Consider the following 20,201-nt stretch of genomic DNA (forward strand, 5'->3'; position numbering starts at 1 on the left):
TTTTAGATTTTATTTTATTTATTTTTAGAGAGAGGGGAAAGGAGGGCAAAAGAGAGGGAGAGAAACATCATTGTGTGGTTGCTTCTCAAATGCCCCAGATTGGGGACCTGACCCATAACACAGGCATGTTCCCTGACTTGGAATTGAACCTTTGACCCTTTGGTTCACAAGCTGGCACTCAATGCACTGAGCCACATCAGCCAGGCTCATTGGTTGCTTTAAAAAATTTTTTTGTTGTTGTTGACATTATTACAGATGTTCCCTATTCACTCCCTTCCGTCTCCTTCATGAAGTCCCTCCCCCACACCCCCAGCCTTTTCCACATTGTTATCTTTGTCCATGGCCTATGCATATATTATTGGTTGTTTCTTACATATGCCCTGACTCGGGATTGAACCCACAACCTTGGCATACTGGGACACCACTCTAACCAACTGAGCTACCAAGCCAGGACTCCTAAGTTAATTTCCACCTTAAAGATTTGTCTCTGACATCTTGGAATGCATCCAATATGCCTCCTTTGTTTTTTCTTTAAATCTTTGTATATCAAACTTCAGACAAGGAAATGTGACCTCATTAATTCTTCCTTCTGTACAGAATGTTCTGCCCTCTTACTCCCTTATATTAAGTCTAATGTCACTCTTCAGAGATGCCTTCCCTGACAAGTTTATCAAATAAACACTTATCTCCATAGCTTATGGCTACCTGCAGTTATTTTGCTCACTTATTCAGTTTGCTTCTTATCTGTCTCCCTTCATTAGCATGCATGGGCCATGAGAGCAAGGACTTTGTTCTGTTCATTCCTATGTCTCCAGTCCCTAGAATAGTGTCTGACACGTCATGCATGGGGAGTCAATAAATAACATCTGTCCTGAAATATGAGATTTGTATGTGAAATGCTAAGCTCCCTGGTTCAAGGTGGTGCCCAGCAAACAATAAATTCCTTTCCTTCCCATTGATGAGACTAATCCATTGAGCCCCTTGATCTGAGAATAACACATACAGGTCATCTTGGATATAGAGAATGTTAGGTACTATTACTGGAGAACATTTAGTAAAGGAATAATGACAGTGGGGGGGCATATTTTTGTTCCTTCTAATCCACTCTCTACTCTTTGCCCCCCTGGTGTATCCCCAAAACCCAGACCTTTAAGACTGCTTCAAAGTGTTCCCTTATTCTCTGGCATCTGGCTGGGTTTGATAAACGGGAGGTACCATCAGATCAGCAAGTAGAATGGTGAGGTTCTCTCCACTGAGATCCTTTACTGAAGCCTTTCTATTCCTGTCGGGCAGCCCTCTCCTACAGTTCTGTGCAGGGAGGGGTCACTGTTCCTTCATGCTTGGGCTGTCACATCCCCTGTTGGTTCCCCTTAACACTGCCCACACCTTTGTGAATAGTCCTGTATTAAAACCTCCTCAATCAGCCCTGACCTGTGTGGCTCAATTGGTCAGGTGTTGTCCTGCAAAGTGAAGGGTCGCTGGTTTGACTCCCAGTCTAGGCACGTGTGTAGGTTGTGGGGTCAGTCTCCAGGTGGCTTGTGATCAAGAGTCAACCAATTGATGTTTCTCTCCCTCTATTTCTCCCTCCCTTACCCTCTTAAAGAAAAAATCTCCTCAGTCATTGAGGAGTGCCATCGCCCCAAATGGAACACCCATCTGTTTCCTGGTACCTCTGTCTGATGTAGACAGAATGAGGAAAAGTGGGCAAAATTAAAATGTGGCCTTCACTAACACAAAAGCAACAAAAGAGAGAAGAGCCATGCAGTGACCAGCATAAATGATAGGCCAAAGGGGCACATTTTTCATCTCTTTTTGTGTCTGAGGATCACTTGCTTCTGAGGTAGACTCCTCTAGAAGCATCTAATGAGATGGAGTTTAAGGTTCAAGGGAGCAATACCTATGAAAGGAAGGGGGAGAAACCAGGATTGGGCAGAGGGGACATTAGACTGCAATGTAGGTTCCATAAAGCTTCAATGAACCCAACAAGGAACTCTAGAGTGAGGAGTGCCTGTGGAGTGTCCCAGGTTGGGCTGAAATGACTCTGCCTTTGTACTCCCTTGTCATTTATTCACTAGATCAGCCAGGAAGGAGTGGTCTTTTTTTAAAAATTTTTATTTACTTATTTTTCAAGTATAGTTTTCTGTCTATTTCTCCCATCCCAGCCCAACCTGCCCTGTGCTCCCCACCTCTCTCCCATTTCCACCCCCCTTAGTTCTCGTCCCTGTGTCCTTCCTATTGTTCCTCCAAATCCTTCCCCCTTTCTCCCCTTAAATTCCCTTCTTTCTCTCCTCTGGTCACTGTCCCCCTGTTCTCTGTTTCAGTGTCTTTTGTTTTTATTCTGCTTGCTTGTTTGTTTTGTTGTTTAGCTTCCTGTTAAAGGTGAGATCATATGGTATTTGTCTTTCAACACCTGGCCTATTTCACTCAGCATAATGCTTTCCAGTTGCATCCATGTTGTTGCAAAGGGTAGTAGCTTCTTCTTTCTTTCTGCTGCATAGAATTCCATTGTGTATATGTACCACAATTTTTTGATCCATTCATTTACAGACGGGTACCTAGGTTACTTCCAGCTCTTGGCTATTGTAAATTGTGCTGCTATGAATATTGTGGTGCATAGGTTCTTTGATATTGATGTTTTAGGATTCTTGGGATATAATCCTAGCAGTGGAATTGCTGGGTCAAAAGGCAGGTCAATTTTTATTTTTCTGAGAAAATTCCATACTGTTTTCCATAATGGTTGTACCGGTCTGCAATTCCACCAACAGTGAACTAGGGTCCCCTTTTCCCCACAACCTCTTTAACATTTGTTGTTCGTTGCTTTGTTTATGATGGCCATTCTGACCAGTGTGAAGTGGTATATCATTGTGGTTTTAATTTGCATCTCTCTGATGGCTAGAGATATTGAGCATCTCTTCATGTGTCTCTGGATCCTCTGTATGTCCTCCTTGGAGAAGTGTCTGTTCAAGTCCTTTTCTTATTTTTTAATTGGGTTGCTTGTCTTCTTAGAGTGGAGTTGTGTAAGTTCTTTGTATATTTTGGAGATTAAACCTTTGTCTGTGGTGTTGTTGGCAAATATATTTTCTCACACAGTTGGTTGTCTTTTTATTTTAGTACTGTTTTCTTTAGCCACACAGAAGCTTTTATTTTGGTGAGATCCCATTTGTTTATTCTTTCCTTTATATTCCTTGCTCTAGGGGACATATCAGTAAATATGCTGCTGCGTGAAATATCTGAGATTTTCCTGCCTATGTTCTCTTGTAGGACTTTAACGGTTTCAAGGCTTATATTTAAGTCTTTTATCCACCTTGAATTTATTTTGGTGTATGGTGTAAGTCGGTGCTCAAGTTTCATTTTTTTGCACGTAGCTGTCCAGTTCTCCCAACACCATTTGTTGAAGAGGCTATCTTTATTCCATTTTATGTTACTGCCCCCTTTGTCAAATATTAACTGACTGTAGAGGTTTGGGTTGATTTCTGGGCTCTCTGTTCTGTTCCATTGGTCTATGTGCCTGTTTTTATGCCAGTACCAGGCTGTTTTGATTACAGCGGCTTTGTAATACAGTTTGATATCAGGTATTGTGATCCCTCCTACTTTGTTCTTCTTTCTCAAGAGTGCAGCTGCTATTCAGGGTCATTTATGGTTCCCTATAAATTTTTGAAGTGTTTGTTCTGTCTGTGAAATATGTCATTGATACTTTAATAGGTATTGCATTGAATCTGTAAATTGCTTTGGGTAGTATGGACATTTTGATGATGTTAATTCTTCTAATCCATGAACAAGGTATATGTTTCCATTTGTTTGTGTCTTCCCTGATTTCTTTCTTCAGTGCTGTGTAGTTTTCTGCATACAGGTGTTTTACCTCCTTGGTTAGGTTTATTCCCAGATATTTTATTTTTGTTTTTGCTATATCAAATGGGATTTTTTTCCTGGATTTCTGCTTCTGCTGTTTCATTGTTGGTATACAAAAATGCCTTTGATTTCTGGATATTGACTTTGTAACCCACTGTTTTGCCAAATTCATTAATTAGTTCAAGCAGTTTTTGGGTAGAGTCTATAGGGTTTTCCATGTACACTATCATGTCATCTGCAAACAGTGACAATTTTGTTTCCTCCTTTCTGATTTGGATGCCTTTTATTTCTTTTTCTTGCCTGATTGCTGTGGCTAAAACTTCCAATACTATATTGAATAGAAGTCATGAGAGTGGACATCCTTGTCTTGTTCCTGATCTTAGTGGAAAAGCTTTTAGTTTTTGCCTGTTGAGTATGATGTTGGCTGTAGGTCTAGGAAGGAGTGATCTTGAACAGGGAGGCTCTCTGCAGCAGAGGTGGACCTTGCAGTAGCTGCCAGTCAGAGGCTATCTGCTAATTGTATTCCCTGAAGCTGAGCAGAAAGTCTTACCTTGAAGAGGGGTTGTTGAGAGCTGTTCTCTTTGTCTTTCACACCAGTTTTCATCTCAGTCTCTCCTGGGCCTTATCTCTTACTTTGCACATGTCTACCATGGGAACTATTTCCAAGGGCTCTGTTCTAGTGCCCCCGACCTAGCTTAAAAAAAAAAAATCCTTGCTTAATCAGTTCAACTTAACCCAAGTACCTTCTAATTAAATTTCTCTATTTTATAATTGCCAGCTGGTTGAAGGAAATATGTTTCCACTTTAGGAAACCTGAGGTATTAAGAAAGAAGGTAGTAATATATAGCCACCAGAAATAACATCGCAAAGCAGAAGAGTGGTATTCATGATTATGTCGTTATATTCTCGTGGAAAGGGTTGCTCTGTGAGATTATCTCTAAGGTACTGGACGTGTGTGTGGCTTTGACTATTCCTCTTTTAGCTTTATGTAGGAGGTAGTCTTACCTCCTGTATCGTTTCTGAAGAATGCCATAAGCCTTCCAAATCAGTAGTTCTGACTGAGTGTTACCATACAATCTTCCTCAGCAGAAGTATTACATTTTAACATTGACACAACACTTGATCTGCACAATTCATCAGCAATTAGATAATATCTGGTTATATGAATATAACTATTTTTATAGTGAAAAATTGATGCTTTGGCTGTTTTAAAATTAAAAGCTCTTATCTCGTTCAAGCACTACCTGTTCATCTGGGCCTGTTAGAGACAGTTAACATTACACCACATTTTCCTCTTCCTCTCCTTTGTGCATTTCCTCTTTGTGCAGCTATGCAGTGCTCAGGTCACAAGCCAAACAATCCTCACAGAGCCAAACAATGCTCTGTTCAACTCTTTCTAAGGACGTAAAATCTTTGATCTGAGAGAGGTTTCCTTGTGATTACTGATTTTGGAAAACACATTTCCTTTTTTTAGGACTTTGAAAACAAAATCCTTCACTTCAGCCCGCTCATGTGCTGAACATTTGCCTCATGTCAGGCACTAGAGGGGAATGTGGTGTTATACAAATGCAGCATTCTGCAAACCACATGCACCTTGGCATGCCCAAATGCAGGGAAATGTACAGCAGAGATATTTTCTCGAGACTGAAGTAGGACAGCTGTGGTTTCCGCAAACCGACTGAGACCAAAACATACGCAAAAATTCCAAACATAGGCTTTGATTTTTTTAAAGCAACAATAACATTCAAATAAGTTGATTTTCATAGCTTTATTGGTATTGTCAAAAAATCTATGCTTACTGATTTTTTTAAGTAAAAAAATATTAAAAAGTATAGAAGAAAGTGAATACAACCTGAATCACATTATATTTTCCATTGTAAGCAGGAGGATTCTTTCAGACATTTCTCTTATTCTCTTTCCACATACAGAAACATGCTTGCAATTCTAAATTCATGCATAAATACTGTACCTGTTGTTTCTGAAATGGTACTGTTGCAGATGAAGCGGACATCTTTCTGTGGCAGATGACTTGATTCTTGCTAGGAAAGTCTAGTCAGTATGAGTAGGAGGATTCATAATTCCTAGGTTTAAATTTCTTCTCTACTCACTATGTGATATTGGGCAAGTGATTTAACCCTTCTTTAAGTATCGAAGTTTCTTCATATACAAAAATGGGGATGATAATATTACTTATCTTAGAAAGTTGGTGTGAGTGTTAAATCAGATATGTTTAAGTGTTGAAGACAATACCTGGAACATAATAAGTACTTACTACATTTTAACTATTATTCTTAACTAAATACACGTTTCAACTTCATGGTAACACTAAAGTTTTTTTTAATATGAAAGTGGAATGGTTTTTCAAATACATTTCATCATGATTTTTCAAAACCATTTTTAACATTATTACTGCTCTTACATGTGATATATGCTTTCCCCTTGATGTTGATATTTGCATGCAGCAAATGCTGTCTGTACTTATTTCTTGATTTATCTGAGACTTTAACAAAAACAGGTTAACCACCTTTTTGTGGAGGCCTGTTTAAGAAATGGTGAATGCAAGGTGCCTTTAAGATAGACAGTTTGACATGGGCCACCTTTGTAAGACTGGAGTCCAACTAAAAATCCCTGTTAATTATTAACCCCCATGTATCATCTAGATACGTGACACTGCAGATTGAGAACAGAGAGTGTCTGTTTCTCAAGTTAAGCCTACAGACCGACAAAAAAAATGTCGTTATCAAAGGATTAAAAAACCTAAACCATTCCTTCCTGGTGTTTAGTAGAGAGAGTTGGGGATCTCCTGTTTCAGCAGGCGTATGGACAGCCTAGACAATCAGTTTCACCTCGTTTGGGATCCCTGCTTGTTTTAGCATGGCGGTGATTGGAGCTCACAGGATCTTCCTTTTGGCTGTTTTTCTGACAAAGTTTCTGGAAGGCGCAAAACTACTGGCAGACTTTAAAAAATGTGCTGACTTGGAATGTGAAAGTAAGTTTGTTTTCTTTTTTTTCCTTCTCTTCCTCTTAAACTGAGGCTCTGAAATTACATAAAATGTTATCATAGATATGAATGACAAAAGTGAGCATTATTAATACTCTTGAAAAAAGTTGCAATTATAAAGTATACTTTGGCATAAAAAGGAAATGCTGGAGAAAAAGCATTCGTGATAGCTTTTAGTGTAAATATAAGAAGGGGAAAAGATCAGCCTGATATATAAATATATCAGAAATTATAAAGATCTCATCTAGACCTCAAAACCAAACTTATCAGCATTTTTAATATTTTTAAGATAAATGTATTGATTTATATTTAAAAAGATATCAAGCCATTACATGGATAGACAGTTCTTGATTTATGAAGCCCTTATGTTTTTTCAATTTTTAATTTATTTTAGAGAGAGAGACATCGATTTGTTGTTCTATTTATTTATGCATTCATTGGTTGATTTTTGTACGCGCCATGACCAGAATTGAACCTACAGCCTTGGAGTATTGGGATGAGGCTCTAACCAACTGAGCTACCTGGCCAGGAAGTCCTTATGTATTTTAGTTTCTATTTCATAATCAGAATTTCTGATTCTCGTAAGTTTTATTTTTTATTGTATTTTATTCATTATGCTATTACAGTGGTCTCAATTTTTACGCCTTTGCCCCTATTCCACCCAGCAAAACTCTGTCTCCCTCAGGCAATCCCCACACCATTGTTCATGTCCATGGGTCATGCATGTAAGTTGTTCAGCTACTCCATTTCTTCTACTGTGCTTTATATCCCCATGGCTATTCTGTTACTACCTATTTGTTCTTCTTAATCTCTTCACCTCCTTACTCATTCTCCTAAATCCCTCTTCCCATCTGGCAACCATGAAAACACTCTCTGTATCCCTGATTTGGTCTCTGTTCTATTTGTTTTCTTAGTTTGTTTTTTAGATTCAATTGTGACAGGTATGCATTTATTGCCATTTCATTGTTTATAGTTTTGATCTTGTTTTCTTAAATAAGTCCCTTTAACATTTCATGTAATAATGGTTTGGTGATGATGAGTTCCTTTAGTTTTTTCTTGTCTGGGAAATTTTTATCTGACCTTCGATCCTAAACTATACCATTGCTGGGTAGAACAATGTTGGCTATAGGTCCCTGCTTTTCATGACTTTGAATATTTCTTGCCAATCCCTTCTAGCCTGCAAGTGTCTCTGAGAAATCAGCTGACAGTCTATGGAAACTCCCCTGTAGGCGACTATCTTCTTTGCTCTTGCTGCTTTTAAGATTCTTTCTTTATCTTTAACCTTTAGCATTTTAATTATGTTGTGTCTTGGAGTGGGCCCTTTTGCATCCATTTGTTTGGGACTCTGTGCTTCATGGACTTGCATGTCCATTTCCTTCACCAAATTAGGGAAGTTTTCTTTCATTATTTTTTCAGATACATTTCTTGCTCTTTCTCTTCTCCTTCTGCCACTTCTCTGATAAAAATGTTGAAATTCTCACACTGGTCAGAATGGCCATCATAAACAAAACAACAAACAACAAGAGTTGAAGAGTTTGTGCAGAAAAAGGAACCTTAGTACACTATTGGTGGGATTGCAGACTGGTACAACCACTATGGAAAAGAGTAGGGAATTTTCTCAGAAAACTAAAAATAGATTTGCCTTTTGACCCAGCAATTCCACTGCTAGGATTATATCCTAAGAATCCTAAAACATTAATTTCAAAGAACCTTTGCACAACAATGTTTATAGCAGCACAATTTACAATAGTGAAGAGCTGGAAGCAACCTAGGTGCCCATCAGTAAATGAATGGATCAAAAAACTATGTGTAAATACACAATGGAATTCTATGCAGCAGAAAGAAGGAAGGAGCTCCTACACTTTGCAACAGCGTGGATGGAACTGGAAAGCATCATGCTAAGCAAAATAGGCCAGGTGTCAAAAGACAAATACCATATGATCTCACCTTTAACAGGAAGCTAAACAACAAAACAAATAAGCAAGCAAAATATAACCAAAGACACTGGAATAGAGAACAGGCTGACAGGGACCAGAGGGGAGAGGGGAAGGAATTTCAGGGGAAAAGAGGAAGGGTTTACAGGAACAAGTATAAAGGACACATGGACAAAAACTAAGGGGGGTGGAAATGGGAGGGAGGGGGGAGGGCTGGGTAGGTGGGCTAGGATGGGAGTAAAAGACAGAAAACTGTACTTGTCAACAATTAAAATTAAAAAAAAATTTTTTAAATGTCGAAAGCTTAAAGTTGTCCAAGAAGCTACTTATACCTGTCCCCATTGTTTTGGATTCTTGTTTCTTCTTGTTTTTCTGACTGGTTGTTTTTTTGCTTCTTTGTGTTCTAAAGCATTGATCTGATTCTCAGATTTATTCACTCTACTATGTTTCCCTGTAAATTATTCTTTATTTCAATTAGTGTATCCTTTGTTTCTGGCTGGGTATTTTTTATTCCGTTGAGGTCCTCACTAAGTTCCTTGAGCATCCGTATAACCAGTGTTTTCAATTTTGCATTTGATAGATTACTTATCTCCATTTCATTTAGCTCTTTTTCTGAAATTTTGAGCTGTTCTTTCATTTGGGCCACATTTCCTTGTTTCCTCACTTTGGAAGCCTCCCTGTATTTGTTTCTATGTATTAGGTAGAGCTGCTTTGACTCCATGTCTCGGTAGCATGGCCTAATGTAGAAGGTGTTCTGTAGGGTCCAGTGGCACAGCCTCTCCTATCACCCAAGCCGGGTTTTTGAGGTGTACCCTTCATGTGGGCTGAGTACATCCTCCTCTTGTAGTTAAGTCCTGGTTGCTTTTGGCAGGTCAATGGGAGGGATTTACCCAGGCCAGTCAATCACAAGGACTGGCTGTGACCACTGACTACCAACCTCCACTCTCAGTGGAGGGTCAGCTGTCAGGGGCAGGGTGGTGTGCTCCAATGTGATCTGTAGCTGTCCACTGGGTGTCCAGACCCTGTGTTTTGCCTTGAGCCACCCTACCTGAGCTATAGAGTAATCTGAGATGGCTGATACTTGCCCTGGGCTTGGAAATTCCCAGGTGAAGCCAAGTTATGAATCTAGGCTGGTTTCTGCTAAAGCAGTTCGTGGGGCCACCTCACAAGAGGTATAGGTACTGGCAGCTCACTGAGGTCAGCTGTTGCTTGTTGCAAGGATTTAGGAACTTGTGAAGCTTGAGCCAAGGCCATCCATTCAAATGGAAAAGCTACCATTAACAGCTATAAGATGAGTGTCATGGAGCCTCAGGGAATCTCTAGGGCAGGGCAAACTGTTTTAGCCAGGTTGATGGAGTCTCAGATATGGCACCCATCTCCTGGCTCTGTAGTTCTGCCCACCTTTCTGCCTGGGAGAAAGCTGTCCCTCAGCTCTTGTGTTGATAGCCAGCCACTTCAGTTTCCCCCTGTATGCCATCGGTGCCTATCAAGCTGCTACCCTGGTGCTGGAACTCAGAGGGAGTCAGTCTGAGTAAATTTGTGTGTAGGTTCTTTAAGAGGAACTGCTTGGGACTTCAGAAGTTTCTCCCACCAACTCAATCCCTGCTGGTTTTTACAGCCAGAGATATGGGAACTTACCTTCCTGGCACTGGTATCCTAAGCTGGGGGTCCTGGTGTGGGGCTGGGACTTCTCACTCTCGAGATATCCCTCTTGAACTTTTATTCACCACACGTGATTGTGGGACCAGCCCACCCTGCATTTCTGCCCCTCCTACCAGTCTGGATGGATGTGGTTTAATTCTATTGTTGTCAGACTTTGATTCAACTCAATTTCTGCCCCTTGTGAGTGATGATTGTTCTACAATTTAGTTGTAATTTAGATGGGGTTGTGCAAGGAGGCAAGCTGTGTTTACCTATGTTGCCACCTTGACTGGAAGTCCTCTCATGAGTTTTAAAAAAAGTTTTTATTTCACATTATCAGGATTTACTCTCAGAACTTTATCAAACAATAATTTGTGTTCACTTATTTCATAAAAATATTGAAATCCGTGTTAGAATTATATAGTTTTATTTATATTTTTTAATATTAGACTATCTTTTACAAAGATAATTTTATTTAATTGCTTAAGAGCTTAATTTGTTCTGTTATTAGCATTTTGGAGCAAAATGATTTCCATCTCAGTATATCATAATTTCTTTAAATAAGTTCTGCTTCTCCAGTATGTGAGCATTAGTTCTGATTTACAATTTGTAAATTAAAAGTGAAAAATATTAGTTTAAGCAGGTAATTTACAAGTAAATTTTTTATAAATAAACATTTTTATTAACAATTTGGATTTGTAATTTAATATATAGAGAAGGTTTACTAAATGATGTTTTAAATAGTAATACTTTTTTTCTTTTTAAATTTTTACTTATTTATTTTTAGAGAGAGGGGATGGGAGGGAGAGCAAGGGAGACAAACATCAATGTATGAGAGATACATTAATTGGTTGCCTCTTGCACACCCCAACCAGGGACTTGGCCCACAACTGAGGCATGTGCTGACTGGGAATCAATACAGCAACCTTTTGGTTCCCAGGCCAGCCCTCTATCCACTGAGCCACACCAACCAGGGCTTTTTCCCTTTTTTCAACATTATTTTAGTGTCTTTTGGGGCCAGACACAGAATATGAAATGGAAACATTGAAATTGACGGTAATTTATAATGCTATTTTAACTTTAATTACATAATTTAAATGTTTTACATATGTTAATATAGTTATAATAGTTAATTTGGTAATATACATTATTTTATGTGTTAAATATAGCATATATGGTTGTGATCATTCATAGTTTTTGAGGGCCCATTAGGTGCTGAGTGTGGGTGGGGCAGTTGTACCTAAGAGAAATAAAATTAAATGTGAGATAAGTTCTTGACCTCCAGGAATTTTCACTCTAGTAAATAGTGACAAAACAGGTCAATACTAATTATGTGACAGAACAACTTCTGGTCAAGATGGAGGTGTAGGTAAATGTAGCTCATGCCCTTGAACAACCACAGCAAAATTACAGCTGAACGGCAGAACAAATATTATTCATAACCATCACAATATCAAGCTATATGGAAGTCTGACAACTAAGGAATTAAAGAAACCACATTCATCCAGATGGGTAGCCAGAGCAGATGGGTGGAGATGTGGCTATGTGGAGCAGGCTGGATTCAAATCCATGTGTTGTGGATATAAAATGGGGGATATCTCAGGGGCAAGGGATCCTAGACCCACACCAGACCATGCAGCCCAGGGTTCCAGCACCAGGAAGATAAGTCCCCATAACTTCTGTCTTTAAAATCCAGTGGGGGTTGGGTCAGTGACTGTGGGAGCTTCCTTTCTAACGTCCTGTACACAGGCTTACTCACACTTACTCCCTCTGGGCTCCAGCACTGGGGTAGCACCTTGAGGGGCCCCAGTGGTATACAGGGAGAATCTGAAGTGTCTGGCATCAGGGCAAGAGCTGCGGGACAGCTTCCTCCCAGACAGAACTGCAAAGACCATGGTACCTTCTGTGAGCCCTCCCCCACACAGAGCCAGTGGAGCAGCACTGTATGTGAGTCTCCATCAGTCAGGCTCACCTGGTGAACCCCACCCTGATGATTACCTAAGGGACTGCTTCATCCAACTTACAGGCCCATCTGAGCTGGTAACAGTGGCTTTTCCTTATGAAGGGCTGGCAGGTGCAGGCTTCAGACCTTCCTAAGTCTGCTTAAACAAGCAACAGCGGAGCCCAGCCCTGTAGCTCTCACTGAGTGACCCTAGGCCCAGCACTAGCAGCAGCCATCTGCAGATCACTTTACAGCTGAAGTCAAGAGACCCCAGACAGAACACAGGTGGAGGCTTATCCTAGTCTGCACCACCTGGAAAACCCCACAGCCTGCACACTCAGTGGAAAGTTACAGTCCATGTTGGTGCACCACCAACCTAACTACCTCCGCATGCCATGGAGGGAGGTGATTGCTGGCTAGGTGTCACAGCCAGTCCTACCAGCTATCTGGACTGCATAAATCCCTTTTAATGACCTCCCAAATTGCTGACAGACATCAAGACTCATTTACAAGAGGAGGTAGTACTCAGCCTACAGTAAGGGTACACTTCGAGTACCCAGCTTGGGTGCTGGGGAGGCTGTACTGGTGGACCCTACAGGACACCTAGTACATTAGGCCATGCTACCAAGACATGGAGTCAAAGCAGCTCTACCTAATACATGGAAGCAAACATAGAGAGGCTGCCAAAATCAGGGAACAAAGAAACATGGCCCAAATGAAAGAACAGATCAAAACTCCAGGTAAAGAACTAAACAAAATGGAAATAAGCAATCTATCAGATGCAGAGTTGAAAACACTGGTTATAAGGATGCTGAAGGAATTCCATGGGTACTTCAACAGCATAAAAGAGATCCAATCAGAAATGAAGGAGACAGCCCTGGCTGGTGTAGCTCAGTGAATGAGTGCGGGCCCTCGAACCACACGATCGCCATTCAATTCCCAGTCAGGGCACATGCCTGGGTTGCAGGCCAGTTCTCAGAAGGGGACTCATGAGAGGCAACAATACATTGATATTTCTCTCCTCCTCTCCTTCCCTTCCTCTCTAAAGATAAATAAATTAAAAAATTTAAAAAAAGAAATGAAGGAGACAGTAATTGAAATAAAGACCAATTTACAGGTAATCAACAGCAGAGTGGATGAAGCCAAGAATAGAATTTATGGTTTGGAATATAAGGAATCAAAACACTTCCAATCAGTACAGCAAAAAGAAAAATGAATTTTAAAAAAAATTGAGTGTAGTGTACGGAGCCTCTGGGACAACTTCAAGCATGCCAATATTTATATCATGGGGTACCAGAAGGAGAAGATAAAAATGGAAGAATTTGGAAACTTATTTGAAAAAATAATGAAAGAAAACGTCTCTAATTTGGTGAAGTAATTACACAAGTCCAGGAAGCACAGAGAATCTCAAACAAGATGGACACAAAGAGGCCCACTCCAACACATGCCATAATTAAAATGCCAAAGGTTAAAGATAAAGAGAGAATCATAAAAGCAGCACGAAAAAAAGCAGAGATTTATGTACAAAGAAATTCTCATAAGACTGTCAGCTGATTTCTCAAAAGAAACTTTGCAGGGACTGGCAAGAAGTATTCAAAGTGATGAAAAGCAAGGACCTATAAACTAGATTGCTCTATCAAGCAAAGCTATCATTTAGAATGGAAGGATAGATAAAGTGTTTCCTAGATAAGGTAAAGCTAAAGGAGTTCATCCTCACCAAACCATCATTATATGAAATGTTAAAGGGACTTATTTAAGAAAAAGATTAAAACTATGATCATTAAATTGGCAATAAATACATAAACATCAACAGTTGAATCTAAACAAACTAAGCAAACAAGCAGAACAGAAACAGAATCACAGAGATGGAGAACATTGGAATGGTGGCCGGTGGGGTGAGGTTTGGGGGGAATGGGGGAAAAGGTGAAGGGAATAATAAGTACGAATCGGTAGTTAAAGAAGAGGCAGGGGGATGTTAAGAGGAGGTGTAGGAAATGGAGTTGCCAAAGAACTTATATGCATGACCCATGGACATGAGCAAAAAAGGTGGGATCACTAGAGGGAATGGGGGTTGTTAAGTGGAGGGAGGCAAAGGGGGAAAAATTTGAACAAATGTAATAGCATAATCAATTAAAAACTGGTCAATATCAAACAGTAAATCCTGATACAACATAAGGATAATAGGTTAACATTAAAGTTTAGAGAAGGGCCAGGGGAAGCTAGAATGATTAAGGATGTCTCAAAGAGGAAGTAGTTATGAGTTCACCATGAAGGAAAACCTGAAGGGTTTCTAGGCTTAGGAAATAGAGGAAAGAAAACTCAGAATATGGAAAGTGATGTTTCAGTGATAAGTACTTCCAGCAAATCTACCTCCACCATTTATCAGGTGTGTGACCAACTCTCTGAGACTTAAATAAAGTTTCATTTATTAGACTGAAATGAGATTATTTACCTCATAGATGTTTTGAGGGTTTAATAAAATAAAAAGTTTATCAAAATGCCTGGAATACAATATATAGGTACCAAGAAAAACACTAATTATCTTTCTTTTTCTTTTCCCTGTTCACTGGAGAATGGCAATGCCAATTCCAGGGACAATGTACAGAGGAGATTGACTGTAAAGGAATAAAAGAAAGTAATTTTAAATAAGGAGGGAAGACCAGGTTATGGACAGCCTTTGATACCAACGCAGAGTTTTGAATTGATTCTGTGTGCAGTAGGAAGTCTGTGTAGGTTTTCGAGGCCATAAATGACATGAAGAAATTAGCATTGCTATACATAGGATGGATTGGGGGAGGGCAAAATGGGAGGGAGAGAAAGAACATTTTAATTTAAATTTTGTGCTTTTCTTTACATGTCTACATAGCTTTAATAAGCAGAGTCTTAGCCACGAGAGATTACAATGGACCTGACTGCAGATACCTAAACTTCACTAAGGGAGAAGAAATATCTGTGTACATTAAACTTGCAGGAGAAAGGGAAGATTTGTGGGCAGGAAGTGTAAGTATCTAATCTTAAAAATTCAATGTAGAATAAATGGCCAACTTACTCAAGGGTGCTTGCTGTTTATCTCTAATGGAATATATGTATGTGTATATATATGTGTACTTGACCCTTAACATACTTAAACAAACAAAAAATGGTTGTGTTTAGTGTTGGTTCCAGAATTTCTATAAAGTGGCTTTTGGGAAGTCAGTCTGGTTGGGATGGAAGTCTAAGATTGCTTTGAAATTATTTTTACATAGCATGTATAGTTTTTGAATTTAAATTTTATCTTTACTTGTGGAGACTTTAGAGGTGCCGGTGGATGTTGTGGAATGACTAGGCATCACCAGGCATCCCTTGGTGCTGCCAGTGGCCAGGTTTAAGAGAGACTGGGAAGTTTTAGTCAATCACATGAAAAGACATATCTTTATCGGCAAATGAAGGACTGAGTTGTGATGGAAAGGATCCTCAGATAGCCTAGGGAAGGATTTTCATGGAAAAAAGGAACCAGGAGAGCCTTTCATCTGGTCCAAAGTGTTATTACACTGAAATTCCTAGATGCCAGAATCATCTCTTTGAATATATAACATAAAAATTAATGATTAATATTTTCAGTTGAAAATAGGTTTGTATCTTTGATTATATCATTATGCTTTTAATGAAAGGGTGCTAAGCCCTGGCTGGGTAGATAAGTTGGTCAGAGTGTTGTCCTGATACGCCGAGGTTCCATCTCTGGTCAAGACACATACAAGAATCCACCAGTGAATGCATAAGTGAGTGGAACAACAAATCTCTTTCTCAAATTAAATAGTTAAATAAATAAATCAGAAAGGATGCTATGATAAGCAGTTCTACTCCCAAGCTGAACAATCATGACCCACTTGATACGTACATCATTTCCATATTGCACCTGTATCAGCTCTCTCCCCGGTATGGCTTCTGTGATCACTACTTGAAGAAGCAAATTCTATTTGGATCTGTCCTGCTTTTTAGCATTAGAGGCTGTATGACTGAAACTCTAAAGGTCACTAGCCAGAATCATTTGTCCAGCCTCTGCAGCTCCCAAAGTTCCTTACTGCTATGGTCTCTTAAACATGCCAGTCTATATTTAGAAAGTATTGGAGGCACCCAATGCAGCTATAAGAAAAATGGCACAGTAAGATATCAGAATAGGATAAAAAAGCAGTCTTTCTTGCTTACCAGGTGTGAAAATGATAGTTCCACACAAAAGCAGTGTGTAATGTGTGGAGCCAGGGTGAAGTTTTGAGCACACTTAGTTTGGGGCATTAGGTGTTTAGTTCAGGCAGATAACTTTGATTTAAGGAGCCAAACTACAGCATTCACCCACAGGCTGTCATTTTCCAAATAGTTGCAGGTACCACTGAGTGGAAGAATCACAGTGGAGGTGTAACAGTGCTGGGTCAAATGACCAAAAGAAGTATGTCCTTTACACTTCGATAGGGATAGGAAATGAGCTAAGACTGGTTGTGTGAAGCCTTCACTGTCAGGGCACATCCTACATGTACCTAAACTGGATTAAGAGGATCTCTGTTACCAAGGAGCCCCAGAAAAGTTGGATGGAACCAAATCCTCCCTGGAGGACTCATTGATACTTACTATCTTGATGAATCTCTTTTGGCCCTTCAGAGTTTAAACCTTTTACCTGATTCTGACATTCTGAAAATGTTGGATATGTCACAGCTCTATCTACCCTGGCTACTCCCACCATTCCCTTGCCTTTTCTAACTCTGTGGTTCACCTGGGCAGGGAAGGTCATTAGGAACAAAAAGGAAGAAAACGAATTTATGGTTTGGTTTTCCCTCCGAAGTTTGGAAACAATGCCATATTACAGCTTGACTCTTTGTTCCTTCAATTTAATGTTGTTGTTTTGAAAAACAAAAGAACCATGATTTCACTCACTTTCTTTTAGATGGCAAATGAAAACCAATTAATATTTGTGATTTGAAATAGATGAGAGCCAAAAACATGGAGTAAAATTATGTTCAATGGTAATTATTGCTTTCATTATTCTTCCTTGCTAAGCTTTGTTCTTCATTTTGATAGAAAGGAAAGGATTTTGGATATTTTCCCAGAGATGCAGTCCTGACTGAAGAGGTGTTTATATCTGAGGAAATTCAAATACCAACTAAAGTGAGTACAGTTCATTATGCCTATTAATTGAATTTAAGATTTCTTAGCTCACATAGTTTTCTGAAGTATAAGTGCCCATTGATTATGTATTTTGTACAGTGAATACATAAAATAGTTGGTCTGAGAACTCACTTTAGGAATAGTTTGTTTATGTAAATAAAATTAGGTAAAACAAAGGTGATGACAGGCAAAGCTTTTGCTGTCTGAAAAATTAACAGATGAGGATAAAAATAAACAGACAAGTATAAAAATTAACAGACAAAGATAATAAGGATAACCAGAGAGCAGGTATTATGACTACAGGACTAAAAATGAAATACATTGTTTAGAATTAGCATTATAACAGCACAGTACTTGGGGTTCTGCTGCCTACTGCAGCCGTCTAGGCAAAAACTCCGGAGGCAAAGATTTGTTGATAAGGGAGTTTTTATTCAAAAGCAGGCTAAACTCTAATGCCTGAGTTCTCCTGTCTTTTTGCCTGTTAGTATTTAGTTATTGTGGTTCTATAGGGTTAGTTTACAAACTAAAACAGCATAAGATATAATAGGTACACAATTTTGGACGTATGGCAGATTCGTGGCTCAGAGCTCATCCCCTCTAGCACATCCAAAGAATAATCTTGCCGCCCTCTGCCAGGCCGCCTAATCCTTGGCTTTGCCTGGAAGTCCCTTCCCATTCAAAATACAGGAAATGCAAGCAGCTGTAGCTGAATGTCCAGGATTCTTCAAGGAGGGAGAGCCTGAGTGTGAGCCTGAGAGCCAGAGCCCAAGCCCAAGCCTGAGCGAGAACCAGTTCAGGAGCCAGAGAGCTTTCCCTGAGCCAGAGAGCCAGCCCTTTTGATATTTCCATTAGCTCTGGAGGCATCCAGCTTCTCAGCCAGTTCTGTCCTAGACAATCTACAGTTGCCTGGCAAACACCTATGGCTTCTCCCTGCTGCTCCCTGGTGATCTGACCTAATCTGACCTCTCTGGATCAGCATCACTATGTTAGATTATCTGTACCAATGAAATGTCTTCCTTGTATTGCCTATTCCTCCTTCGTTTCTCTTAAAGGCCCCTTGTCTTTTTTCTCCTAATTAGAGCACTATTTGGGTTACTGCCTGTATAAGTGATTCCTGAATAGCTATTCTTTTTTATCTCAAATAAGTGCTTTTTGACTCATTTCGAAGGCCTTTTATTTTTAGGTTAATGCTTTCTAGGTATCATAGGTACAATCTTTTTTTCTGTTGGAGTTTTAACTAAGCTTGATCATATTGGGCTTCATAATGAGAAAGGGCATTGGAAAATTACTTTTTAGTATGTGGATTTGATTAGATCATTTAATTCAGATTCCAGTTTAAGCCAATTTACCTTACATGAGATTAGCGTGAAATAACTCTGTCTAGTCAAGCAAACTGTCTATTATCTAGCTCTTTCTCAGAACAAATTCTGGGATTAACTGTCCATTTACTGTATAATTACTAATTCTGTTAGTTTTATCTATAAAATATATCTGGAGTATATTGTCTTCTCATCATTTTTACTCTCCCCGTAGCCTTAATCCAAGGAGGCATCTTCTCCTAATTAGAATACAATAGCCTTTGCACTGACCTTCTTTCTTCTCCTTTTGCTCTTTCCCAAACCATTCTTCAAACAGCAAAGAATATTGGAAAAATGAAAAATGAAAAACAAATCAGGTCACATAATAATTCCTTTTGTTTACAGCCCTTTCATGGCTTTTCATTGAGCCTGAAATCAAGCCCTGACCCCTTACCCTGGTTTTACATGGTCTCTCTTGCTCCCCTTGCTAACCTAGTCTTACGCCACTCTCCCCTCACTCACTCTGCTCCTGGCCACTCTGGCCTGTTGATGGTTCTTACAACACGTCAAGCTTCTTCCCAGCTCACAGACCCAAACAGGCTCTTCCTTCTGGTTGGAATGTTTCCACAAGTTCTTCACTTCCCTGCTTCCTTCTTATCCCTTAGGCCACAGCTCAAACATCGGTGCCTCAGAGAGGCCTCCCATGATGATTCTTATGGAATTTCTGCTTCTTAATCACAGCTTCCTTTTATTTCCTCCATAGTACTGTAACAGAATCCCCCTCCCCACCACCACACACACACACCTGTGGGTCTTTTGTTACTCTGGGTTCTTTTTGCCTGCTGCCAGTAAGAACTGTGGCTCTCAATGCCAGAGTTTGATAAAAAGGAAAGGAGCTATTTATTCAAAAATTATATAGGTTTAGAGTAATGGTGGAATCCTGCTGTTAAATTTTATTCCCCATAGGAAACACACACACACACACACACACACACACCCATCTCCCCTTGCCAAACCAGGCCAGTCAGGGGTACCGTATCTCAGGAAAAGAAATAGAAGTTTTAGCTTGGTTAGGCTCCTGTTCTCAAGCCAATACTGTGTGGCACTTCTTCATGGCAGGCCAGTGGGATTCCTGCATTCTTTCAAACCACGTGGCCAACACCGCAGGTAGCAGCGGTGCCACATGGTCAAGAGGCTTCTCCTTCCCAGCCGCATGCTCAGGAGCCCTGTACGGCTGCTCTATCCTGCTTGTCTGCTTCTTTCTAAACTGTGTGGTCAAGAGAGCCCTTCTCTTCATTTCCAAACCACACGTCTGCTGTGCCTGGGTTTAAATCCTGGGGTGGATTTCCCTCCGTAACCCCATTTCTGACTCCTCTCACACTGGGTTACACCTGCCAGCA

General features: G+C 39.9%; 1 protein-coding gene across 1 annotated transcript in view; it reads left to right on the top strand.

Moving 5' to 3' along the window:
- Positions 1 to 6,508: 6,508 nt before the first annotated feature.
- The window catches only part of MIA2 (MIA SH3 domain ER export factor 2), a 120,243-nt gene continuing 106,550 nt past the window's right edge, over positions 6,509 to 20,201 (top strand). The window contains 3 exon segments of the mRNA XM_053672511.1: positions 6,509 to 6,838; positions 15,234 to 15,367; positions 17,417 to 17,503. Of these exon segments, the coding sequence (XP_053528486.1) occupies positions 6,724 to 6,838; positions 15,234 to 15,367; positions 17,417 to 17,503 (336 nt within the window). The 5' untranslated portion in view covers positions 6,509 to 6,723.

The sequence above is a fragment of the Artibeus jamaicensis genome, unplaced genomic scaffold, assembly GCF_021234435.1.
Source record: "Artibeus jamaicensis isolate MK-2021 breed Jamaican fruit bat unplaced genomic scaffold, CSHL_Jam_final contig_760, whole genome shotgun sequence".
Classification (NCBI taxonomy): Eukaryota; Metazoa; Chordata; class Mammalia; order Chiroptera; family Phyllostomidae; genus Artibeus; species Artibeus jamaicensis.